The sequence below is a fragment of the Oncorhynchus gorbuscha genome, unplaced genomic scaffold (genome assembly GCF_021184085.1).
Source record: "Oncorhynchus gorbuscha isolate QuinsamMale2020 ecotype Even-year unplaced genomic scaffold, OgorEven_v1.0 Un_scaffold_27:::fragment_6:::debris, whole genome shotgun sequence".
NCBI lineage: Eukaryota > Metazoa > Chordata > Actinopteri > Salmoniformes > Salmonidae > Oncorhynchus > Oncorhynchus gorbuscha.
Genome location: NW_025745132.1, coordinates 158,699 through 186,096, shown reverse-complemented (window position 1 = coordinate 186,096; position 27,398 = coordinate 158,699). Strand labels below are relative to the sequence as shown.

The following is a 27,398-nucleotide window of genomic DNA, read 5'->3' as shown; positions in this document are numbered from 1 at the left end:
TCTCTCCTGTCCTGTCTGTTGGTACGTTGATGATAAGTCTCTCCTGTCCTGTCTGTTGGTACGTTGATGATAAGTCTCTCCTGTCCTGTCTGTTGGTACGTTGATGATAAGTCTCTCCTGTCCTGTCTGTTGGTACGTTGACGATAAGTCTCTCCCTTTCTCCTGTCTGTTGGTACGTTGATGATAAGTCTCTCCTGTCCTGTCTGTTGGTACGTTGACGATAAGTCTCTCCCTTTCTCCTGTCTGTTGGTACGTTGACAATAAGTCTCTCCTTTTCTCCTGTCCTGTCTGTTGGTACGTTGATGATAAGTCTCTCCTGTCCTGTCTGTTGGTACGTTGATGATAAGTCTCTCCTGTCCTGTCTGTTGGTACGTTGATGATAAGTCTCTCCTGTCCTGTCTGTTGGTACGTTGACGATAAGTCTCTCCCTTTCTCCTGTCTGTTGGTACGTTGATGATAAGTCTCTCCTGTCCTGTCTGTTGGTACGTTGACGATAAGTCTCTCCCTTTCTCCTGTCTGTTGGTACGTTGACGATAAGTCTCTCCTTTTCTCCTGTCCTGTCTGTTGGTACGTTGATGATAAGTCTCTCCTGTCCTGTCTGTTGGTACGTTGATGATAAGTCTCTCCTGTCCTGTCTGTTGGTACGTTGATGATAAGTCTCTCCTGTCCTGTCTGTTGGTACGTTGACGATAAGTCTCTCCCTTTCTCCTGTCTGTTGGTACTTTGATGATAAGTCTCTCCTGTCCTGTCTGTTGGTACGTTGACGATAAGTCTCTCCCTTTCTCCTGTCCTGTCTGTTGGTACGTTGACGATAAGTCTCCCTTTCTCCTGTCCTGTCTGTTGATACGTTGAACGTAAGTCTCTCCCTTTCTCCTGTCTGTTGGTACGTTGACGATAAGTCTCTCCCTTTCTCCTGTCTGTTGGTACGTTGACGATAAGTCTCTCCCTTTCTCCTGTCTGTTGGTACGTTGACGATAAGTCTCTTCTGTCCTGTCTGTTGGTACGTTGACGATAAGTCTCTCCCTTTCTCCTGTCTGTTGGTACGTTGATGATAAGTCTCTCCTGTCCTGTCTGTTGGTACGTTGATGATAAGTCTCTCCTGTCCTGTCTGTTGGTACGTTGACGATAAGTCTCTCCTTTTCTCCTGTCCTGTCTGTTGGTACGTTGATGATAAGTCTCTCCTGTCCTGTCTGTTGGTACGTTGATGATAAGTCTCTCCTGTCCTGTCTGTTGGTACGTTGATGATAAGTCTCTCCTGTCCTGTCTGTTGGTACGTTGATGATAAGTCTCTCCTGTCCTGTCTGTTGGTACGTTGATGATAAGTCTCTCCTGTCCTGTCTGTTGGTACGTTGACGATAAGTCTCTCCCTTTCTCCTGTCTGTTGGTACGTTGATGATAAGTCTCTCCTGTCCTGTCTGTTGGTACGTTGATGATAAGTCTCTCCTGTCCTGTCTGTTGGTACGTTGACGATAAGTCTCTCCCTTTCTCCTGTCCTGTCTGTTGGTACGTTGATGATAAGTCTCTCCTTTCTCCTGTCTGTTGGTACGTTGATGATAAGTCTCTCCTGTCCTGTCTGTTGGTACGTTGATGATAAGTCTCTCCTTTCTCCTGTCCTGTCTGTTGGTACGTTGATGATAAGTCTCTCCTGTCCTGTCTGTTGGTACGTTGACGATAAGTCTCTCCTGTCCTGTCTGTTGGTACGTTGATGATAAGTCTCTCCTGTCCTGTCTGTTGGTACGTTGACGATAAGTCTCTCCTGTCCTGTCTGTTGGTACGTTGATGATAAGTCTCTCCTGTCCTGTCTGTTGGTACGTTGATGATAAGTCTCTCCTGTCCTGTCTGTTGGTACGTTGACGATAAGTCTCTCCTGTCCTGTCTGTTGGTACGTTGACGATAAGTCTCTCCCTTTCTCCTGTCTGTTGGTACGTTGATGATAAGTCTCTCCTGTCCTGTCTGTTGGTACGTTGACGATAAGTCTCTCCCTTTCTCCTGTCCTGTCTGTTGGTACGTTGAACGTAAGTCTCTCCCTTTCTCCTGTCTGTTGGTACGTTGATGATAAGTCTCTCCCTTTCTCCTGTCTGTTGGTACGTTGATGATAAGTCTCTCCTGTCCTGTCTGTTGGTACGTTGACGATAAGTCTCTCCTGTCCTGTCTGTTGGTACGTTGACGATAAGTCTCTCCCTTTCTCCTGTCTGTTGGTACGTTGATGATAAGTCTCTCCTGTCCTGTCTGTTGGTACGTTGACGATAAGTCTCTCCCTTTCTCCTGTCTGTTGGTACGTTGATGATAAGTCTCTCCTGTCCTGTCTGTTGGTACGTTGACAATAAGTCTCTCCCTTTCTCCTGTCTGTTGGTACGTTGACGATAAGTCTCTCCTGTCCTGTCTGTTGGTACGTTGACGATAAGTCTCTCCCTTTCTCCTGTCTGTTGGTACGTTGATGATAAGTCTCTCCTGTCCTGTCTGTTGGTACGTTGACGATAAGTCTCTCCTGTCCTGTCTGTTGGTACGTTGACGATAAGTCTCTCCCTTTCTCCTGTCCTGTCTGTTGGTACGTTGATGATAAGTCTCTCCTGTCCTGTCTGTTGGTACGTTGACGATAAGTCTCTCCTGTCCTGTCTGTTGGTACGTTGACGATAAGTCTCTCCTGTCCTGTCTGTTGGTACGTTGATGATAAGTCTCTCCTGTCCTGTCTGATGGTACGTTGATGATAAGTCTCCTGTCCTGTCTGTTGCTACGTTGACGATAAGTCTCTCCTGTCCTGTCTGTTGGTACGTTGACGATGTTGGTACGTTGATGATAAGTCTCTCCTGTCCTGTCTGTTGGTACGTTGACGATAAGTCTCTCCCTTTCTCCTGTCCTGTCTGTTGGTACGTTGATGATAAGTCTCTCCCTTTCTCCTGTCTGTTGGTACGTTGATGATAAGTCTCTCCTGTCCTGTCTGTTGGTACGTTGATGATAAGTCTCTCCTGTCCTGTCTGTTGGTACGTTGATGATAAGTCTCTCCTGTCCTGTCTGTTGGTACGTTGATGATAAGTCTCTCCTGTCCTGTCTGTTGGTACGTTGACGATAAGTCTCTCCCTTTCTCCTGTCCTGTCTGTTGATAGGTTGAACGTAAGTCTCTCCCTTTCTCCTGTCCTGTCTGTTGGTACGTTGGTGATAAATCTCTCCCTTTCTCCTGTCCTGTCTGTTGGTATGTTGATAAGTCTCTCCTGTCCTGTCTGTTGATACGTTGACGATAAGTCTCTCCCTTTTTCCTGTCTGTTGGTACGTTGTCCTGTCTGTCTGTTGGTACGTTGACGATGTCTCTCCCTTTCTCCTGTCTGTTGGTACGTTGAATAAGTCTCTTCTGTCCTGTCTGTTGGTACGTTGACGATAAGTCTCTCCCTTTCTCCTGTCTGTTGGTACGTTGATGATAAGTCTCTCCTGTCCTGTCTGTTGGTATAATAAGTCTCTCCTGTCCTGTCTGTTGGTACGTTGACGATAAGTCTCTCCTTTCTCCTGTCCTGTCTGTTGGTACGTTGATGATAAGTCTCTCCTGTCCTGTCTGTTGGTACGTTGATGATAAGTCTCTCCTGTCCTGTCTGTTGGTACGTTGATGATAAGTCTCTCCTGTCCTGTCTGTTGGTACGTTGATGATAAGTCTCTGATAAGCTCTCCTGTCCTGTCTGTTGGTACGTTGACGATAAGTCTCTCCTGTCCTGTCTGTTGATACGTTGAACGATAAGTCTCTCCCTGTCTGTTGGTACGTTGATGATAAGTCTCCTGTCCTGTCTGTTGGTACGTTGATGATAAGTCTCTCCTGTCCTGTCTGTTGGTACGTTGATGATAAGTCTCTCCTTTCTCCTGTCCTGTCTGTTGGTACGTTGATGATAAGTCTCTCCTGTCCTGTCTGTTGGTACGTTGACGATAAGTCTCTCCTGTCCTGTCTGTTGGTACGTTGATGATAAGTCTCTCCTGTCCTGTCTGTTGGTACGTTGATGATAAGTCTCTCCTGTCCTGTCTGTTGGTACGTTGATGATAAGTCTCTCCTGTCCTGTCTGTTGGTACGTTGACGATAAGTCTCCTGTCTGTTGGTACGTTGTGATAAGTCTCTCCTGTCCTGTCTGTTGGTACGTTGACGATAAGTCTCTCCCTTTCTCCTGTCTGTTGGTACGTTGACGATAAGTCTCTCCTGTCCTGTCTGTTGGTACGTTGACGATAAGTCTCTCCTTTCTCCTGTCCTGTCTGTTGGTACGTTGATGATAAGTCTCTCCTGTCCTGTCTGTTGGTATAAGTCTCTCCTGTCCTGTCTGTTGGTACGTTGATGATAAGTCTCTCCCTGTCCTGTCTGTCCTGTCTGTTGGTACGTTGACGATAAGTCTCTCCTTTCTCTGTCTGTTGGTACGTTGATGATAAGTCTCTCCCTTTCTCCTGTCTGTTGGTACGTTGATGATAAGTCTCTCCTGTCCTGTCTGTTGGTACGTTGATGATAAGTCTCTCCCTGTTCTCCTGTCTGTTGGTACGTTGATGATAAGTCTCTCCTGTCCTGTCTGTTGGTACGTTGACTCTCCTGTCCTGTCTGTAAGTCTCTCCTTTCTCCTGTCCTGTCTGTTGGTACCTGTCTGTTGGTATGATAAGTCTCTCCTGTCCTGTCTGTTGGTACGTTGATGATAAGTCTCTCCTGTCCTGTCTGTTGGTACGTTGATGATAAGTCTCTCCTGTCCTGTCTGTTGGTACGTTGATGATAAGTCTCTCCTGTCCTGTCTGTTGGTACGTTGACGATGTCTGTCCTGTCTGTTGGTACGTTGACGATAAGTCTCTCCCTTTCCTGTCTGTTGGTACGTTGATGATAAGTCTCTCCTGTCCTGTCTGTTGTTGGTACGTTGATAAATCGATAAGTCTCTCCCTTTCTCCTGTCCTGTCTGTTGGTACGTTGATGATAAGTCTCTCCTGTCCTGTCTGTTGGTACGTTGTCTGTTGGTACGTTGATAAGTCTCTCCTGTCCTGTCTGTTGGTACGTTGATGATAAGTCTCTCCTGTCCTGTCTGTTGGTACGTACTCCTGTCCTGACGTTGATAAGTCTCTCCTGTCCTGTCTGTTGGATAAGTCGTTGATTGATAAGTCTCTCCTGTCCTGTCTGTTGGTACGTTGACGATAAGTCTCTCCCTTTCTCCTGTCTGTTGGTACGTTGATGATAAGTCTCTCCTGTCCTGTCTGTTGGTACGTTGACGATAAGTCTCTCCCTTTCTCCTGTCTGTTGGTACGTTGATGATAAGTCTCTCCTGTCCTGTCTGTTGGTACGTTGACGATAAGTCTCTCCCTTTCTCCTGTCTGTTGGTACGTTGATGATAAGTCTCTCCTTTCCTGTCTGTTGGTACGTTGATGATAAGTCTCTCCTGTCCTGTCTGTTGGTACGTTGATGATAAGTCTCTCCTGTCCTGTCTGTTGGTACGTTGACGATAAGTCTCTCCTTTCTCCTGTCCTGTCTGTTGGTACGTTGATGATAAGTCTCTCCTGTCCTGTCTGTTGGTACGTTGATGATAAGTCTCTCCTGTCCTGTCTGTTGGTACGTTGATGATAAGTCTCTCCTGTCCTGTCTGTTGGTACTCTCCTGTCCTGTCTGTTGGTACGTTGATGATAAGTCTCTCCTTTCTCTGTCTGTTGTCCTGTACGTTGAACGATAAGTCTCTCCCTTTCTCTGTCTGTTGGTACGTTGATGATAAGTCTCTCCTGTCCTGTCTGTTGGTACGTTGATGATAAGTCTCTCCTGTCCTGTCTGTTGGTACGTTGACTCTCTCCCTTTCTCCTGTCCTGTCTGTTGGTACGTTGATGATAAGTCTCTCCTGTCCTGTCTGTTGGTACGTTGACGATAAGTCTCTCCTGTCCTGTCTCCTGTCCTGTCTGTTGGTACGTTGATGATAAGTCTCTCCTGTCCTGTCTGTTGGTACGTTGATGATAAGTCTCTGTCCTGTCCTGTCCTGTCTGTTGGTACGTTGATGATGTCTCTCCTGTCCTTCTGTTGGTACGTTGATGATAAGTCTCTCCTGTCCTGTCTGTTGGTACGTTGATAAAGTCTCTCCTTTCTCCTGTCCTGTCTGTTGATACGTTGACGATAAGTCTCTCCCTTTCTCCTGTCCTGTCTGTTGGTATGTTGATAAGTCTGTCCTGTCTGTTGATACGTTGACGAAAGTCTCTCCCTTTCTCCTGTCCTGTCTGTTGGTATGTTGATAAGTCTCTCCTGTCCTGTCTGTTGATACGTTGACGATAAGTCTCTCCCTTTTTCCTGTCCTGTCTGTTGGTACGTTGGTGATAAGTCTCTCCTGTCCTGTCTGTTGGTACGTTGACGATAATTCTCTCCCTTTCTCCTGTCCTGTCTGTTGGTACGTTGGTGATAAGTCTCGTGTCAGTTTATAAGTTAGTGTGATTGGCTTCGTTGGCTCATACAGTATATGGCCTCTTTCCTTCTGCCTCACTCTTGACATGTGTGTTGATTGTATAGGTCTGGGGTACTCAACTCTGACCCCACGAAGTACGGAGCCTACTCGTTTTCTGTTCTACCTGATCATTAATTGCACACACCTGGTGTCCCAGGTCTAAATCAGTCCCTGATTAGAGGGGAACAATGAACACAATGCAGTGGAACTGGCTTTGAGGTCCAGAGTTGAGTTTGAGGGGTATAGGTGATTATACTTGCCTTATACTGTAACTAGAGAGAGCAGTTTGGGCTGAGGCAGAGATCCACCTCTGCTCCATGGCATCTCACCCTCTGCCTCCAGGCAGCTAGGCAGGATTCCAGAAGGCAACTCGAAGCAGGTGTGCCCAGGCATGTTTACCTTCAGGATGACAGGCGTTTGGAATGTTCTGCTCAAGGACATGGGATGCGGAAGCTACCTGAGCTCTGACATTCCAGCTGTGCTAGGGAAGAATGTTTTGATCTTGAGTCAGGAGACAATGTTTCATTCTACTGCTGGTGAGTTGATCTTAGGAATGAAATCAAATTGTATTAGTTACATGCGCCGAATACAACACCGTGTGTGTTACAGGAGCCATGAGTAAATAACAGTCATTTGCAATGTGTTAACTAACAGATGCAGTGAACCCCAGCATTTACCTCCTGTGTGTATGAAACATCTAGAAATAAGAATTGAAAAATAGGAGTAGGGTTGTAGAGAATCGAAGGACCATAAACGTAATAAGACATGTTAGGTGCTGGCTTAAGGCAGGTGGCAACCACCACAGAACGTCCGGTCAGAACAAGGACGAGGTGGATGTCCAGGTTAGGAGGAGTTTAATGGAAGAAGATGTTCATATTCACATCAAATTGTATTTGTCACATGCGCCCAACCTTACAGTGAAATGCTTACTTACGAGTCCCTAACCAACAATGCAGTTTAAAAAGAATACAGATAAGAAATTAAAGTAACAAGTAATTAAGGAGCAGTAGTAAAATAACAATAGCGAGACTATATACAGGGGGGTACCGGTACAGAGTCTATGTGCAGGGGCATCGGTTAGTTGAGGTAGTATGTACACTACCGTTCAAAAGTTTGGGGTCCCTTAGAAATGTCCTTGTTTTTGAAAGAAAAGCAAATTTGTTGTCCTTTAAAATAACATCAAATTGATCAGGAATACAGTGTTAATGTTGTAAATGACCATTGTAGCTGGAAACGGCAGATTTCTAATCCTAGTTTTAGTATTTTAAAAGGCTAATTGATCCTTAAACCCTTTTTCAATTATGTTAGATCAGCTGAAAACTTGTGCTGATTAATGAAGCAATAAAACTGACCACCTTTAGACTAGTTGAGTATCTGGAGAATCAGCATTTGTGGATTCGATTACAGGCTCAAAATGGCCAGAAACAAATAACTTTCTTCTGAAACTCATCAGTCTATTCTTGTTCTGAGTAATGAAGGCTATTCCATATGAGAAATTGCCAAGAAACTGAAGATCTCGTACAACGCTGTGTACTATTCCTTTCACAGAACAACGCAAACTAGCTCAACCAGACACCTCACACGTCCTCAACTGGCAGCTTCATTAATAGTACCCGCAAAACACCAGTCTCAACGTCAACAGTGAAGAGGTGACTCCGTGATGCTGGCCTTCAAGGCAGAGTTCCTCTGTCCAGTGTCTGTGTTCTTTTGCCCAACTTAATCTTTTATTTTTATTGGCCAGTCTGAGATGTGGCTTTTTCTTTGCAACTCTGCCTAAGCAGATTAAGTTGGGCAAAAGAACACAGACACTGGACAGAGGAACTCTGCCTAGAAGGCCAGCATCACGGAGTCACCTCTTCACTGTTGACCAAAAATGTGCTTTTCTGTCAAAAAACAAAGACATTTCTAAGGGACCTCAAACTTTTGAACGGTAGTGTACATTTACATAATTGTTATCATCTATGCATAGTAACTTTAATAACAGAGAGTAGCAGCGGTGTAAAAGAGGAGGGGGTAGTTAAGGCAAATAATCTGAGTAGCCATTTGATTAGCTGTTCAGGAGTCTTATGGCTTGAGGGTAGAAGCTGTTTACAAGACTCTTGGACCTAGACTTACGTCTCCGATACCGCTTGCCATGCGGTAGCAGAGAGAACAGTCTATGACTAGGGTGGCTGGAGTCTTTGACAATTTTTAGGGCCTTCCTCTGACACCGCCTGGTATAGAGGTCCTGGGTGGCAGGAAGCTTGGCCCCAGTGATGTACTGGGCCGTATGCACTACCCTCTGTAGTGCCTTGTAGTGGGAGGCCGAGCAGTTGCATACCAGGCAGTGATGCAACCAGTCAAGATGCTCTCGATGGTGCAGCTGTAGAATCTTTTGAGGATCTGAAGACCCATGCCAAATCTTTTCAGCCTCCGGAGGGGGAATAGGTTTTGTCGTGCCCTCTTCACGACTGTCTTGGTGTGCTTGGACTATGTTAGTTTGTTGGTGATGTGGACACCAAGGAACTTGAAGCTCTCAACCTGCTCCACTGCAGCCACGTCACTGAGAATGGGGGCGTGCTTGGTCCTCTTTTTCCTTCCTGTAGTCCACAATTATCTCCTTTGTCTTGCTCACGTTGAGGGAGAGGTTGTTGTCCTGGCACCACACGGCCAGGTCTATGACCTCCTCTCTATAGGCTGTCTCATCGTTGTCGGTGATCAGGCCTACCACTGTTGTGTCATCAGCAAACTTAATGATGGTGTTGGAGTCGTGACTGGCCGTGCAGTCATGAGTTAACAGGGAGTACAGGAGGGGACTGAGCACGCACCCCTGATGGGCCCCTGTGTTGAGGATCATCGTTGCGGATGTGTTGTTACCTACCCTTACCACCTGGGGGCAGCCCGTCACATAGTGCAGGATCCAGAAGACAATGCTTCATTCTACTGCTGGTGATTTGGTCTTAGGAGTCAGGAGATGATGCTTCATTCTACTGCTAGTGATTTAATCTTAGATTTGTGTTGGAGGAGCTAGAGCAATATGAGTGTGGTAGTTTGCAGGGCTGGTCTGTTTATGTTTATGAGGTTGCATTGTGACATGAAATCCAACCAACGTCATAGTGTGGAAATATCTTCGATGTTGTGCTTCGACTGGACTCAGTAGTTATCAGATGTTCCTTGGTCAGTTGACCTATGAGAGATGTTGACCTATCAGCAAGCCATCAGATCGAAATATATCTGTTATTATACTGTTATTACAGTACACTGGCTGCTTAGTTTAGGCGACACTTTTCAACAGATATGGTTGATTGGTTGTGAATGTGGCTCTGGTTAGCCAGGCTAGGCTTCGTGATAAATAGGGCCCAGATTTGGTTGAGTCGCCAGGGCTCGTGGCTGTGTGTGTTAATGTCTGTCATTAGAGCTCTTTGGTCTTTAGTTGGCGTACTAATGGCGTTTTAAAATAGCGTTGGTCTACCTGTTCTCCTCCTGAGGGGAAATGGGATCACCAGCACTTTGCTATAGAGGTCAGACATTATCTTAATTCAACAGCCTCAGAGATCTGTGCTCAATGAACTGTAACAAACAGAGATGGTGTGCTACTCTGAGACCGGACACAGGCTACAGTAGGCCACTAGGTCTACGATGTAACAACAACATCGCGATACAGCAGGGAATTCAGCAGGGAAAGGCTTAAAACTGTCAGTTGGAGTTTGAAATGGTGGGAATTTTTTGAGCCTGTGGTCTCAAATCCCAACCCCTGTTAGGGCCTAGGCTCAGTGGTATGGTCCATCTAGCAACCTACAGTTGGTGGTTCAGTAGAGTGGTGATGTTTGGACTGCGGGAGAATTTTGAATATAGGCTACTGGGCTCCACCCGGCTCAATGCACTTCCTCACTTTGATAAAGCAGGATATGGCAGCCCTGCCAGTCGGGCATTTCACCTCGCCTAGGGGAATAACCCGCAGTTCAGTTGTTCAGCTGAGAATGACCGTGCCTTTATACCGCCATGGCAACCACCCCTAAGGCCTTCTGGGAAACGAGGAGCCTTAACATTTTTACATGAACATTTTAGCCATTTAGCAGATACTCTTATCCAGAGCCACTTACAGGAGCGATTAGGGTTAAGTGCCTTTCTCGAGGTCACAAAGGCAGATTTGTCCCCAAGTTGGCTCTGGGTTCAAACCAATGACCATTCGGTTACTGGCCCAACACCCTTAACCATTAGGCGACGAACCGCCCAAACAGGAGGCAATTGGAGAAAAAAGATTTCGGAATGTGTGAATGGGTTGGAATGAGCCAATCTGAATGGTCCGTTTTGAGTTAGGGGAAGCGAAGATTGATTGATGTCCGCTTTGTGTTTCTCAGTGATCTGTGCCACTAACCAGGGTGGAGGTAGCCATGTTTACCGGACTTGTGTGGCTGTGGGAGAGACTTGGGTGGAGGAGGTAGCCTGAATCCCATACTGACTGGTCATTACATTCATAAGGATATTTGAGACTTAATCGAAGGTTAATCAAACCCATGTCGTGAACAGCTTCTGATTTACTCATCTGATGAGCTTCAGATTTAGCTCAAGATTTACCCTCTCATGAACAGTATTCTGTGTGTTTTGGTTGGAATTTGTATTACGATCATAGATTAGCAGGCACTGAGCCTTCAGCCTTAGCTTAGACAGTCTGAATCCAGGGCCAGGGAGAAAAAGGGACTGTAGGGTTGCATCCCAAATGGCATCCTATTCCCTATATATTGTGCACTATTTTTGACCCGGGCCACCTAGAGTTCCATTTAGGTCGCACACTAGCTTTCTCTGCCAAACCAAACAGTCGGCCTCTGAGCTGTGGACAGCAGGGGACCACCTCACAGCTTAGCTCTTAGCAGAGTCTGACACTTGTCCTAACCTCCTGAAATATGAAACAAATCCCTCCTGCTCTCTGTTGCATTAGCACTCTACTTTACCACTGTGTAGAGAGCGAGAGAGAGATGACTGAGAGGAGTAATGTGGGCTAATGTACTCATGTACACTTCTCCATCTCTCTTGGAAAAGATGGCATAGTAATGTACAGACTTCCTGATTGTCTTGGGGTAGGGTATCGCTGAGATATCATCTCTTTCAGGCAGGTGAGAAAGAAAGGCTTCTTTCTCGTAAAGATTCTAAAGGCTATAGATCAATATTGATGATGTGTCCATTGACAGAAGACCAGAGGGTCAGGGTCAGTATAGGTTGAAGTGCTTTATCCATCTCTGGTATGGTTTTCCATGTGTGGTGGATTTGTGTAGTCTTTTTATTGTTTTCAAGCCCAATTGTGCACTTCCTCAGTTTAGTTGTTTGACCCACTCTTTCTTTTCAACTTCCAATTCACAGTCCCGTGCCTGTTTCCTGTTGTTCCCCCTGTCCTGTCCAGCAGGCCGGGTTCTTTGGCCTTGGCTTGGCACTGCCCACCATGGTGACCAGAATGGGGGGTACCTCGGTCACAGTGGGCAACTTCCTGTTGTGATTCTACACCTTTAGCTTTGCATTAGTGGTCCAGTCTGTTTCTGCTTCAGTATCTAGCCAACAGCTCTCTTTGTTCACTCATTGCGGTCTATGGTTCATCGACAAACCAAACAACAAACTCCATGATGTATAATGAATAGTTGTCTGCTACAGCACAGACAGTATGGTGTCAGACTAGTTCTGATTCAGTGATGCTCTTCCCCCACCTGCAATGTGTGGTGTTTGTTCAGTGGTAAAAATGTACTGCGTTTTTAATGAGGCAAACTGAAACCTTCTTCACCTGCTATCTTTTCTATCAACACAAAGCGAACACATCTTTACATGATAAGGAAGTTTATTGGGTAATACATCGGACAAAGGTACAGTATCTTCCACATTCAGAGGGTGTGTGGGAGGGTGTAGAAAATGACCCACAGCCACTACAAGAGTGAGCCTAAGTCTGGCTTTGCTGTATTAAAATCAAATCAAATGTTATTTGTCACATACTCCGAATACAACAGGTGTGGCCCTTACCGTGAAATGCTTACGAGCCCTTAACCAACAATGCAGTTCAAGAAATAGAGTTAAGAAAATATTGATTAAATATAAAAGAAAAAGTAACATAATAAAAGAAAAATAACAAGGCTATACAGGGGATACCGTTACCGAGTCAATGTGCATGGGTACAGATTAGTTGAGGTAATTTATACATGTAGGTAGGGGTAAAGTGACTATGCATAGATGATTTGAATAATTGTAATTTGATTAATTGTAATTTGATTAATTGTAATTTGATTAATTGTAATTTGATTAATTGTAATTTGATTAATTGTTCAGCAGTCTTAGGATCAACCTAACCAGCAAGGTGTCAGTATTTAATAACTAAAGAACAAAGTCCACTAGCTGCAAATGGGGACATGGGATGGGTAGCATTTCACTTTAGAACTGCAATGTCATTGTTTTTATGAACTATGTTTAAGACAAACTTGATTGCATAGGACAAAAAAAACTAACTTTAAAACCCAATGTTAGTCCTAAAAAGATTTTATGAGCTAGGTCTGTTTTGATGTTTATTATGAAGTTTCGGAGAGCCCAGTCCCTACCTGCAGTATGGTCGCTGTCTGTCCTCAAGGCAGCGGTTTTCTGTCAGCGAGGAGGTAAAAATGCTTCCATAACATAGCCTGGTGTCATCCGCTCCGATGACATGGAAGTAATCTCACACTCCTCCATTTCCTTCTTTCTGGGGGATTTTCAGAGCCAGCTAAGAATAGGCTAGATATGGCTCTCTCATGTCACAGCAAGCAGCCAGCTAAGAATAGGACAGAGACATAGCCGTGGGAGGTAGGGTTGTTGAAGGTGCTGCAGCACCCCCTGACAAATTTAAATGTTTCCAAAAATGATATATTTACTCCAGTCTAAAAACTGAATTTGGGCAGCACATGCACCAAATATCGAAGAGCCTGTTGTGACCTCACATAGATATATAATCCACAGAACCCAGCTAACACACAACGTTCTGAGAACCATATGTTTTCTTCGAGTTTGGTGAGATCATTGTTGTCCTATTGTTATATAGCATACAACCTTCCCATAAAGTTTCCTCATGGTTCTATTTAAAGTCATGTTTTTAAATTGTTCCCAGAACATTAAGAAACAACGTTCTTCTGTTGGAATTTTTGTACATCAGCATAACGCTTTCTACGGATTTCTTCATGGTTCAATTTAAAGTCCTGTTCTCAGAACATGAAAACTTTCCACAAAAACCACAAAACATTGGTAACATTCAATGAACTTTCTAAGAATGTTATTTTAAAATGTATACATTTCATTCTCAGCATCAACAAAACTCTATCGTATATCTTGTTAACTGATCTTAATTCCTTTGAAATGGGGTCTGTTTGAATCATCTGAATCACTACATTTAAAATTTTAGGTCAACAAAATATTCAAAAGCAATAGCAGTGGTTTTTTACAGTGGATAATAGCTCAGAATCATTAGACTAAAATGAACAGCTTTGTATGTGTTAAAAAAACATGGCATGCTAGATCCTGGTGGCACAGTGGACTAATTACATTGATGAGCAGAAGATTATAGGTTTGAATCTCACTGATGCCATGCCACAATAAAACAAAAACAAATGTGTTTGCATGATTAATGCCTAAGCAAATTAATTTCCATGTGTCCTATCTGTGCTTGGAGTTCAAAACAGTTAACCTAAACTAAGTTAGCAGTGTTTATTAAGTCTTATTGAAATGTTCTCAGAACGTTATTTAATTACTCTCAAGTAACCTATAATTTCTGTTGTCAGAACTTTTAATAAAACCTTCCAGGAAAACTATCAGAGAACCTTAGAAAAAAAAAGTACATTCCCAAAACAGGTTACATTAAAAAAAAAAAACGTTTTAACTGTAAGGAAACTTATGGCTTTGTTCCTAGAACCAAAAACATACCTTCCCACAACTTCCAACGAACCAAATGTGCTAGCTTTGAAGGGTTTCTGAACCCCACCCTGGTAATTTGACTGGTAAACTCATTGGTATGCTCAAAATGTCTCTCAGCCCTGACTTGAATAGACTACCACAGAAGGAGTCATATTACCCATAAAACCTTGCTATCAAACAGGACATTTTTATTTTCCCCATAGGGGATTTTAGAAACACTTACAATAAGTGCTGTGTTTTGTGTAGGCTTTTGATAATCGTGTAAATCTCTAGGACAGGGGGACTTTTATCAATATATTTACCCCCCCCCCCAAAAAAAAAAGAAATGCTAATTAACTGCTATTGTGGCTAAAGAACTACATGATGGTCTGGATGAGACTGCCAAATCGAGGCAAAAGTTAATCCAGAGATTCTTACCGTCTGTTAGTTAAATGTATACTGAACAAAAAATATAAACGCAATAAGCAACAATTTAATTTGACTGAGTTACAGTTCATATGAGGAAATCAGGCAATTTAAATAAATTCATTAGGCTCTAATCTATGGATTTCACATGACTGGGAATACATACCTTTAACTAAACTAATGGCTTTCAGCCAGACCCCTGAGGCAAACCGCTCTTATTCGCTCCCGCTTCACAGTAGAAGCTTGAAACAACGTTCTAAAGACTGTTGACATCTTGTGGAAGCCTTAGGAGGTGCAATCGGACCAAATTTGACACTGTATATTGGATAGGCAATAACTTGAAAAACTACAAACCTCAGATTTCCCACTTCCTGGTTGGATTTTTCTCAGGTTTTCATCTGCCATATGAGTTCTGTTATAATCACATACATAATTCAAACAGTTTTACAAACTTCAGAGTGTTTTCTATCCAAATCTACTAATATATATGCATATCTTAGCTTCTGGGCCTGAGTAGCAGGCAGTTTACTCTGGGCACGCTTTTCATCCGAACGTGAAAAAAGCGCCCCCAGCCATAAGAAGTTAATCAGCTTCTTGATTTGCCACACCTGTCAGGTGGATAAATTATCTTGGCAAAGTATGTGTAACTCTGTGTTGTATGTGTCAAACTGCTTTTTTAAATATTTTTTTATCTTGGCCAGGTCGCAGTTGTAAATGAGAACTTGTTCTCAACTACCTACCTGGTTAAATAAAGGTGAAATAAAAATGAGAAATGCTCACTAACAGGGATGTAAACAAATACAGTACCAGTAAAAAGTTTGGACATACCTACTCATTCCAGGGTTTTTCTTTATTTTTACTATGTTCTATATGGTAAAATAATAGTGAAGACATCAAAACTATGAAATAACACATGGAATCATGCATTAACCAGAAAAGTGTTAAACAAATCCAAATATTTTTTAGATTTGAGATTCTTAAAAGTAGCCACCCCTTACCTTGATGACAGCTTTGCACACTTTTGGCATTCTCTCAACCAGCTTCCAGAGGTAGTCACCTGGAATGCAATTCAATTAACAGGTGTGTCTTGTTAAACATTAATTTGTGGAATTTCTTTCCTTAATGGATTTGAGCCAATCAATTGTGTTGTGACAAGGTAGGGGTGGTATACAGAAAATGGCCCTATTTATTAAAAGACCAAGTCCATATTATGGCAAGAACAGCTCAAATAACCAAAGATAAATGACACTCCATTACTTTAAGACATGAAGGTCAATCTGGAACATTTTAAGGACATTGAATGTTTCTTCAAGTGCAGTCGCAAAAACCATCAAGCGCAATGATGAAACTGGCTCTCATGAGGACCACCACAGGAATGGAAGACCCAGAGTTACCTCTACTGCAGAAGATAAGTTCATTAGTTGGCAGCCTCGGAAATTGCAGCCCAAATAAATGCTTCAGAGTTCAAGTAACAGACACATCTCAACATCAACTGTTCAGAGGAGACTGCTTGAATCAGGCCTTCATGGTCAAATTGCTTCAAAGAAAACACTACTAAAGGACACCAATAATAAGAAGAGACTTGCTTGGTAGAGGAAACACAAGCAATGGACATTTAGACTGGTGGAAATATGTCCTTAGGTCTGAGTCCAAATTTGAAATGTTTGTTTCCGACCGCTGTGGTTTTTTGAGACGCAGAGTAGGTGAACGGATAATCTCCGCATGTGTGGTTCCCACCGTGAAGCATGGAGGAGGAGGTGTGATGGTGTGGGGGTGCTTTGCTGGTGACACTGTCTGTGATTTATTTAGAATTCTGCAGCAATATGCCATCCCATCTGGCTTGCGCTTAGTGGTACTATCATTTATTTTTCAACAGGACAATGACCCATCACACCTCCAGGCTGTGTAAGGGCTATTTGACCAAGAAGGAGAGTGATGGAGTGCAGCATCATATGACCTGGCTTCCACAATCGCCCGACCTCAACCCAATATAGATGAATTGGACCTCCAAGTGAAGGAAAAGCAGCCAACAAGTCCTCAGCATATGTGGGAACTCCTTCAAGACTGTTGGAAAATCATTCCTCATGAAGCTGTATGAGAGAATGCCAAGAGTGTGCAAAGCTGTCATCAAGGCAACGGGTAGCTACTTTGAAGAGTCTACAATATATTTTGATTGAATTCTTATTTGGTTACGACATGATTCCATGTGTGTTATTTCATGGTTTTGATGTCTTCACTATTCTACAATGTAGAAAATTGTAAAAATAAAGAAAAACCTTTGAATGAGTAGGTGTGTCAACATTTGACTGGTCCTGTATGTGCACAAAATTTGAGAGAAATAAGCTTTTTGTGCATATATACATTTCTGGGATCTTGTATTTCAGCTCCTGAAACATGGGACCAACATTTTACACGTGCGTGTGTCTTGTTGCTCCTAACCATCTCTTATAGCAAGGCTGCAGTAGGAGTCTGCATGGACTCACTCAGATAGGAGTCATGGCTGTTGATCGACTGGTTCAAGCTGTTGGTCATGCTCCTTACCCCCGACTCTCATTCTCTCCATGAGTTCCTAAATACAAACATCGTCAAGTTGTATATTTGTTTGGAAACTTGCCATATAGGGCTAGTGGAGCTTGGTCATCTAATCTTGTAGGCTATTGAAATTTTCAATCAGGGAAAGGGAAAAATTGACGTGAGCAGTAGTGAAGGAACTTGCTGGCACATGCCACCTGGTGGTGAAGTTGAAATAATGAACAAATTCACAAGATGGAAATTTGAACTAATTCCGTGTAGTTGACGATCAGAATTTGTCTAGTTTTTAATTTTTTGTTTTATTTGTTCTGAAAACGGTAGTATTGTCAACCATCTTGTGTCTGCTTTGTAACAATGTGATTTAGTCCTACGTCATGAGAGCTGAGCAGCCTGCCATATTATTTAGAACTACTTTATAAATGTAATATTTAGGAGATTATGTGCCAGACTGGTCCTGCCATCACCCATCTCATAATAGTGATTTGAGAAAAAGCACTATACACTGAGTATACTAAATATTAGGAACAGCTTCCTAATATTAAGTATTCTAAATAATTAAAATCACCACCAGAGGGCAGTCTCTTCCCATGTAAGGGTGTAGTAGTCAATGGGTGGAGAACACTGTCCCCGAGTCTGTGCTGTTGTCACTCATAGTCTGAGAATGGTATACCGATGTCGACTTTCTCAATCTCAACCTGACCTACCTTTTTTTGTCTGTTCCTGTGTATGTAATGTTAAGATCAATTTGTTTAAGCTGCTATTTCAGACTCTGCTAGGCTACAAACACAGGTCTGTAATTGTTACCAATGAGGAACATGTTTATCCGGTGCAACACCTGCGCAACATGAAAGGCTTGTCTTGTCTTATCGCCTTCCTCAAGGGGAGATCAGTGGGCTATTGTTTATATAGAGCAGCGCATGCTACTGGTTCGAGCTGAGCTTACAGTTTTACATCTGATGTTTCTTCTATGAGCAGGAGACTGCTTAGCTGACCAGACCCATGTCATTTCCTTTATCAGCACCCAGATAAAGGTGAGGAACCTGGGATCTGTTTCTACTAAAAGGACCAGAGACCTGGTGCGCATTGCTTGTTGTGTAGAAACATGACATAACCACCATGGGGCCCTTATTGTGTGCGAGACCATGTGTATGAGACCGGGTGTGAGACCATGACCAGCTTCCCTGGTTTCTATTTCAATAGGAGGCCCCTATTGAGGTTTCTTTGATCTTCCATGTTGACAGAGCAACAGTCCCTCAATGACTTGGACCATGTTGCATAACACATCTGGAGGTTCACGTTCACTCACAACATCCTGTACTAATACTATGGTACCTCAATGCATCCTCTCTCACACTGGCTATATAAGTTCAAAGACGTATGATGTGTCACAGGATTGTGTGTGTCACAGGATTGTGTGTGTCACAGGATTGTGTGTGTCACAGGATTGAAATGAAAGCGAAGAGGAGAGAGGACCCCCCCCCCTCTCCTCACCAGATCTTACATGATCTTTGGCTGGAAACAGATGGAGTTAACAGATGTGACCCTGCCCGACGTCTCCAGAGTGGCGTACTCGGTGGCAGAACAGACGTCAGTAGTGTCACAGAGTAGATCTTTGGGTGTAGAAAACACAGATTCCACAGATACTCTAGCTCTGGCCATCAGACCTGTTATTACTCTAACTCTGCAGCTCTTCTCTCCACCCCATCTTCCATATGCTTTTATCTCTTTCCCACTCTCTCTTTCACTCTGTGTCCCTCTTCTCTTCATCCGACTCTCCCTTCTACCTCCAGTGTTTCAGGACACTGTGCTGTAAAGGACCACCGTCTCCCAGACCAGAGTATGACCTGGTGTGTATTGGACTCACAGGCTCGGGGAAGACCAGTCTACTCTCCAGACTCTGCAGTGAAGCCACAGACAACATCGGCCCAACTACGGGTGAGACTCGCTTCACCAGAAGAAATCACTTTTCAACTCCAAATGCTCTTTACACAGTTAGGCCTATATCACTTTTATATCACATTTAAGCTTCGGTACTTATGTGGTGAGCATTCAGACATCTTCCCTACCTGCTGAAAGAACATAATTATAAGCCTTTCACAACACATACATGTGCTTCAGGCCTACATGTGTTGAAGACTTGCTGAACACCTTGCTCTTATTAAGCAAGGTCTGCCATATCTCTGTGTCAAGCTTTACATGTCATTCTGTTTTCTAGGTTTTAGCATCAAAGCCGTTCCATTCCAGAATGCCATTCTAAATGTGAAGGAACTCGGAGGTAATTCCTTCACCTATTTTCGTTCATGATGGAAACACATTGTTGAAGTTGTTTGGGTACTCAAGTTTTCTAGTTCAGTGGGCAAAACGATTTTAAAAAGCAATGGGTCGTATTGTTGGACAAGTATAGATGGGACTTCCTCTGTTTCAAAAAGTTTTCTCCCATTCCGTGGTAACTGAACATAACCCTGGCTATACAAACTCCAGCAATGTCAGAATATCCCCATATGCAGATGAAGTCTGAAGTTTACGTACACCTTAGCCAAATACATTTAAACTCAGTTTTTCACAATTCCTGACATTTAATCTGAGTGAAAAGTTAGGAGTTTATTTATTTTAAGAATGTGAAATGTCAGAATAATAGTAGAGAGATTTATTTCAACTTCTATTTCTTTCATCACATTCCCAGTGGGTCAGAAGTTTACATACATACACTCAATTAGTAGTTGGTAGAATTGCCTATAATTTGTTTAACTTGGGTCAAATGTTTCAGGTAGCCTTCCACAAGCTTCCCACAGTAAGTTATGTGCATTTTGGCCCATTCTCCCTGACAGAGCTGGTGGAACTGAGTCAGGTTTGTAAGGCCTCCTTGCTTACACACACTTTTTCACTTCTGCTCACAAATTTTCTATAGGCTTGAGGTCAGGGCTTTGTGATGGCCACTCCAATACCTTGACTTTGTTGTCCTTACGCCATTTTGCCACAACTTTGGAAGTATGCTTAGGGTCATTGTCCATTTGGAAGACCCATTTGCGACCAAGCTTTAACTTTCTGACTGATGTCTTGAGATGTTGCTTCAATATATCCACCTAATTTTCCTGCCTCGTGATGCCATCTATTTTGTGAAGTGCACCAGTCCCTTCTGCAGCAAAGCACCCTCACAACATGATGCTGCCATCCCCGTGCTTCACGGTTGGGATGATGTTCTTCGGCTTGCAAGCCTCCCCCTTTTTCCTCCAAGCATAACGATGGTCATTATGGCCAAACAGTTCTATTTTTGTTTCATCAGACCAGAGGACATTTCTCCAAAAAGTCCAATCTTTGTCCCCATGTGCAGTTGCAAACCGTAGACTGGCTTATTTTATGGCAGTTTTGGAGCAGTGGCTTCTTCCTTGCTGAGTGGCCTTTCAGGTTATGTCGATATAGGACTCTTTTTACTGTAGATCTATATACTTTTGTAACCGTTTCCTCCAGCATTTTCATAAGGTCCTTTGCTGTTGTTCTGGGGATTTGCACTTTTTGCACCAAATTACGTTCATCTCTAGGAGACAGAACGCGTCTCCTTCCTGAGCGGTATGACGACTGCGTGGTCCCATGGTGTTTATACTTGCGTACTATTTTTTTGTAAAGATGAACCTGGTACCTTCAGGTGTTTGGAAATTGCTCCCAAGGATGAACCAGACTTGTGGAGGTTTACATTTTTTTTCTGAGGCCTTGGCTGATTTCTTTAGATTTTCCCATGATGTCAAGCAAAGAGGCACTGAGTTTGAAGGTAGGCCTTGCAATGCATTCACAGGTGCACCTCCAATTGGCTCAAATTATGTCAATTAGCCTAACAGAAGCTTGTAAAGCCATGACATAATTTTCTGGAATTTTCCAAGCTGTTAAAAGACACAGTCAACTTAGTGTATGTAAACTTCTGACCCACTGCAATTGTGATACAGTGAAATAATCTGTCTGTAAACAAAGTAGACTTGCCAAAACTTTAGTTTGTTAACAAGAAATGTGTGGAGTGGTTGAAAATGGTGTTTTAATGACTCCAACCTAAGTGTATGTAAACTTCTGACTTCAACTGTATACGAACCCCCAAGGCATCTAAAACAATGTTAATACATTTTTCCTTGGCTAGCTGAATGTTGTTTTTATTTATTTATTACCTTTATTTAACTAGGCAAGTCCGTTAAGAACACATTCTTATTTTCAATGACGGCCTAGGAACGGTGGGTTAACTGCCTTGTTCAGGGGCAGAACGACAGGTTTTCACCTTGTCAGCTCGGGGGATATAATCTTGCAACCTTACAGTTAACTAGTCCAACGCTATAACCACCTGCCTCTCGTTGCACTCCACGAGGAGACTGCCTGTTACGCGAATGCAATATGCCAAGGTAAGTTGCTAGCTAGCATTAAACTTGTCTTATAAAAAACAATCAATAATTCATAATCACTAGTTAACTACACATGGTTGATGATATTGCTAGTTTATCTAGTGTGTCCTGCGTTGCATATAATCTGACTGAGCATACAAGTATCTGACTGAGCGTTGGTAGGCAGCAGCAGGCTCGTAAGCATTCATTCAAACAGCACTTTTGTGCGTTTTTTCTTCGTTGTGCATCCAGCATTGCTCTGTTTATGACTTCAAGCCTATCAACTCCCGAGATTAGGCTGGTGTAACCGAAGTGAAATGACTAGCTAGTTAGCGGGGTGCGCTCTAATAGCGTTTCAAATGTCACTCGCTCTGAGACCATGTTCTGCATGGTTAACGCTGCTTCGAGGGTGGCTGTTGTCATTGTGTTTTTGGTTCGAGCCCAGGTAGGAGTGAGGAGAGGGACGGAAGCTATACTGTTACACTGGCAATACTAAAGTGCCTTTAAGAACATCCAATAGTCAAAGGTATATGAAATACAAATGGTATAGATAGAAATAGTCCTATAATTCCTATAATAACTACAACCTAAAACTTCTTACCTGGGAATATTGAAAGCTGGAACCACCAGCTTTCAAATGTTCTCATGTTCTGAGCAAGGAACTGAAACGTTAGCTTTCTTACATGGCACATATTTCACTTTTACTTTCCTCTCCAACACTTTGTTTTTGCATTATTTAAACCAAATTGAACATGTTTCATTATTTATTTGAGGCTAAATTTATTTTATTGATGTATTGTTGTAATTGTCATTATTACAAACAAACAAAAAAAAATAGGCAGATTTTAATCGGTATCAGCTTTTTTTTGGTCCTCAATAATCGGTATCGGCGTTGAAAAATCATAATCGGTCGACCTCTAGAGATGAGTCATCGTTATCTCTCCACTTTGATGCAGAAAGCAACGTGTCGGATAGACACTACACGCAAATGAAGTAGCTAACACTTTCACTCAAATGTCACTCGCCCGCTGGGTGTGCAACTGTCTGGGTCAGAGAGGCAGTAATGTGTAAGTGCTTTCTGTGTTTGTTTGTATATGTGTGTGGGGAGTGGGCTACATGACATCATTGATGTGGACAGGGACTCTCCCTTAGTTCCAGACAGGGTTCCCCTAGCTGCTGTTCTGAATCCACGTCCCAAATACCTCCTTATTCCCTACTTAGAGCCGTACTTTTGACCAGGTGGAAAGTTGTGTATTTTATTTCACCTTGATATAACTAGGTAAGTCAGTTAAGAACAAATTCTTATTTACAAAGATGGCCTACCCCGGCCAAACTCTGACGACACAGGGCCAATTGTGCGCCGCCCTACGGGACCCCCAATCATGGCCGGATGTGATTCAGCCTAAATTGGGGATAGCGTGCCAATTTGGAAGCTACCTGAGGCTGGGAACATTCAGTCTCTCGTCCGGCAGTAAAGAGCTGGAGACCGACAGCCTAAAAAGGACCGTTACCTACATGGTACAGGTAGTAACAGTCCATCAAGGTAATAGTTCATCAAAGTAACAGTCCATAAATTTGGATGTATAAAGTGTATTTGGCCAACTCCAAATATTTTTTTCTGTAGGGACCAAACCGATGTTTCGAAGAAGGCATGTGCTGAAATGTTAAGGAAAAGACCCACCATAATCCATGTCTGCTGGACGATTTTGTCAGAGTCGGATGTGGTCGATAGGATGGGGGGGGCTGTTTTGTCTTTTTAGTTCCGTCACTAAATAATGAATAATTTGGTGTCTCTGGGATTTAGGGAGACAGGACTGTGTTGTTTGAATCTGATATGGGAGATGTTTGCAGGTCACCAGGTCATGCAGCACTGGTAATGTTTCTGTTTGGCTCTCTGTCTTTATCTCCCTGACAGTAGTCGCGTCTGTCTGCTGGGGATTGTATTGTTTTTGGTTCGTCTGGCTGAGATGTTTTTGGTTGGTCTCTGAGATGTTTTCTGTCTGTCCGTGGCTTTAGGAGAGATGATATGGGAGTTCAAAGCAGAGGGATTCCTCACAGCCTGTTTCCCGTCAGTGGGATAATGACATCATGCTGTGTGTGATCTGTCAGTCTGTGGCTGTTTCTCTATTTAATATTAGCTAAATTCCTCACATCATCTCTCCACGCACACCTCTTTCCCCAAAAGAAGGTCCAAGGGGGGGACCTTCTCCAATACAGTTGACAAGGAGTTGAGTAAACAGGATGTGAGGAATTGTGTAAAGATAAATTGCGATAGGGTCTTTCAGGTTTTGTCTATCTACCAGGTCGGTGGATCGCACCAGGGAAGGAGTTCTCAGCTCTGATGATCTGGTGTAGAACTGCCTGAAGATCTGGCATGACCTGATGCTCTACTGTAGACCTGATGCTCTACTGTAGACCTGATGCTCTACTGTAGACCTGATGCTCTACTGTAGACCTGATGCTCTACTGTAGACCTGATGCTCTACTGTAGACCTGATGCTCTAGTGCAGACCATACCAGTGTTTGTGTCCCACATGGTAACCTATTCCCATCAGGCTCTGGTAAAAAAAAGAAAAAGTTGTGCACTATGTACTGAATAGGGTACCATTTGGGACACAACCAGCCAGTCAGTCGGCGTTTAGCAGCCAGCCAGTCAGTCGGCGTTTAGCAGCCGGCCAGTCAGTCGGCGTGGAGCAGCCGGCCAGTCAGTCGGCGTGGAGCAGCCGGCCAGTCAGTCGGCGTGGAGCAGCCGGCCAGACAGTCGGCGTGGAGCAGCCGGCCAGACAGTCGGCGTGGAGCAGCCGGCCAGACAGTCTGTGGGTAGCAGCCGGCCAGACAGTCTGTGGGTAGCAGCCGGCCAGACAGTCTGTGGGTAGCAGCCGGCCAGACAGTCTGTGGGTAGCAGCCGGCCAGACAGTCTGTGGGTAGCAGCCAGCCAGTCTGTGGGTAGAAACCAGCCAGCCAGCCAGACAGTCTGTGGGTAGAAACCAGCCAGCTAGACAGTCTGTGGGTAGCAGCCAGCCAGCTAGACAGTCTGTGGGTAGCAGCCAGCCAGCCAGCCAGACAGTCTGTGGGTAAAAACCAGCCAGCCAGACAGTCTGTGGGTAGCAGCCAGCCAGTCAGTGGGTAGCTGCCAGTCTGTGGGTAGCAGCCAGCCAACCAGCCAGTCTGTGGGTAGCAGACAGCCAACCAGCCAGTCTGTGGGTAGCAGACAGCCAACCAGCCAGTCTGTGGGTAGCAGACAGCCAACCAGCCAGTCTGTGGGTAGCAGACAGCCAACCAGCCAGTCTGTGGGTAGCAGACAGCCAACCAGCCAGTCTGTGGGTAGCAGACAGCCAACCAGCCAGTCTGTGGGTAGCAGCCAGCCAGCTAGACAGTCTGTGGGTAGCAGCCAGCCAGCTAGACAGTCTGTGGGTAGAAACCAGCCAGACAGCCAGTCTGTGGGTAGATACCAGCCAGTCAGTGGGTAGCATCTAGCCAGCCAGCCAGTCAGTGGGTAGTAGCCAGCCAGCCAGCCAGTGGGTAGTAGCCAGCCAGCCAGTAGGTAGTAGCCAGCCAGCCAGTAGGTAGTAGCCAGCCAGCCAGCCAGTAGGTAGTAGCCAGCCAGCCAGTAGGTAGTAGCCAGCCAGCCAGCCAGTAGGTAGTAGCCAGCCAGCCAGCCAGTGGGTAGCAGCCAGCCAGTCAGTGGGTAGCAGCCAGCCAGTCAGTGGGTAGCAGCCAGCCAGTCAGTGGGTAGCAGCCAGCCAGCCAGTCAGTGGGTAGCAGCCAGCCAGCCAGTCAGCGGGTAGCAGCCAGTCTGTGGGTAGCAGCCAGTCTGTGGGTAGCAGCCAGCCATCCAGTCTGTGGGTAGCAGCCAGCCATCCAGTCTGTGGGTAGCAGCCAGCCATCCAGTCTGTGGGTAGCAGCCAGCCATCCAGTCTGTGGGTAGCAGCCAGCCATCCATCCAGTCTGTGGGTAGAAACCAGCCAGCCAGCCAGACAGTCTGTGGGTAAAAACCAGCCAGCCAGACAGTCTGTGGGTAGATACCAGCCAGTCAGTGGGTAGCATCTAGCCAGCCAGCCAGTCAGTGGGTAGTAGCCAGCCAGCCAGTCAGTGGGTAGTAGCCAGCCAGCCAGTCAGTGGGTAGTAGCCAGCCAGCCAGCCAGTAGGTAGTAGCCAGCCAGCCAGCCAGTAGGTAGTAGCCAGCCAGCCAGCCAGTAGGTAGCAGCCAGCCAGTCAGTGGGTAGCAGCCAGCCAGTCAGTGGGTAGCAGCCAGCCAGCCAGTCAGTGGGTAGCAGCCAGCCAGCCAGTCAGTGGGTAGCAGCCAGCCAGCTAGACAGTCTGTGGGTAGCAGCCAGCCAGCTAGACAGTCTGTGGGTAGAAACCAGCCAGCCAGCCAGACAGTCTGTGGGTAAAAACCAGCCATCCAGCCAGACAGTCTGTGGGTAAAAACCAGCCATCCAGTCTGTGGGTAGCAGCCAGCCATCCAGTCTGTGGGTAGCAGCCAGCCATCCAGTCTGTGGGTAGCAGCCAGCCATCCATCCAGTCTGTCGGTAAGCAGCCAGCCATCCATCCAGTCTGTGGGTAGCAGCCAGCCATCCATCCAGTCTGTGGGTAGCAGCCAGCCATCCAGCCAGTCTGTGGGTAGTAGCCAGCCAACCAGCCAGTCTGTGGGTAGCAGCCAGCCAACCAGCCAGTCTGTGGGTAGCAGCCAGCCAACCAGCCAGTCTGTGGGTAGCAGCCAGCCAACCAGCCAGTCTGTGGGTAGCAGCCAGCCAACCAGCCAGTCTGTGGGTAGCAGCCAGCCAACCAGCCAGTCTGTGGGTAGCAGCCAGCCAACCAGCCAGTCTGTGGGTAGCAGCCAGCCAACCAGCCAGTCTGTGGGTAGCAGCCAGCCAACCAGCCAGTCTGTGGGTAGCAGCCAGCCAACCAGTCCAGTCTGTGGGTAGCAGCCAGCCAGCCAGTCTGTGGGTAGCAGCCAGCCAGCCAGTCTGTGGGTAAAAGCCAGCCATCCAGTCTGTGGGTAGCAGCCAGCCATCCAGTCTGTGGGTAGCAGCCAGCCATCCATCCAGTCTGTCGGTAGCAGCCAGCCATCCATCCAGTCTGTGGGTAGCAGCCAGCCATCCATCCAGTCTGTGGGTAGCAGCCAGCCAACCAGCCAGTCTGTGGGTAGCAGCCAGCCAACCAGCCAGTCTGTGGGTAGCAGCCAGCCAACCAGCCAGTCTGTGGGTAGCAGCCAGCCAACCAGCCAGTCTGTGGGTAGCAGCCAGCCAACCAGCCAGTCTGTGGGTAGCAGCCAGCCAACCAGCCAGTCTGTGGGTAGCAGCCAGCCAACCAGCCAGTCTGTGGGTAGCAGCCAGCCAACCAGCCAGTCTGTGGGTAGCAGCCAGCCAACCAGCCAGTCTGTGGGTAGCAGCCAGCCAACCAGCCAGTCTGTGGGTAGCAGCCAGCCAGAGAGTCTGTGGGTAGAAACCAGCCAGCCAGACAGTCTGTGGGTAGCAGCCAGCCAGCTAGACAGTCTGTGGGTAGCAGCCAGCCAGCTAGACAGTCTGTGGGTAGCAGCCAGCCAACCAGCCAGTCTGTGGGTAGCAGCCAGCCAGCCAGCCAGTCTGTGGGTAGCAGCCAGCCAACCAGCCAGTCTGTGGGTAGCAGCCAGCCAACCAGCCAGTCTGTGGGTAGCAGCCAGCCAACCAGCCAGTCTGTGGGTAGCAGCCAGCCAACCAGCCAGTCTGTGGGTAGCAGCCAGCCAACCAGCCAGTCTGTGGGTAGCAGCCAGCCAACCAGCCAGTCTGTGGGTAGCAGCCAGCCAACCAGCCAGTCT

At 45.4% G+C, this 27,398-nt stretch overlaps 1 protein-coding gene across 1 annotated transcript in view; it reads left to right on the top strand.

Moving 5' to 3' along the window:
* Positions 1–27,398, top strand: part of LOC124017548 (ADP-ribosylation factor-like protein 15) — a 103,039-nt gene that overhangs the window by 16,824 nt on the left and 58,817 nt on the right. Inside the window, exons 2-3 of the mRNA XM_046332764.1 lie at positions 19,031–19,175; positions 19,456–19,515. Coding sequence (XP_046188720.1) covers positions 19,031–19,175; positions 19,456–19,515 — 205 coding nt within the window. The remainder of the gene's footprint in view (positions 1–19,030; positions 19,176–19,455; positions 19,516–27,398) is intronic.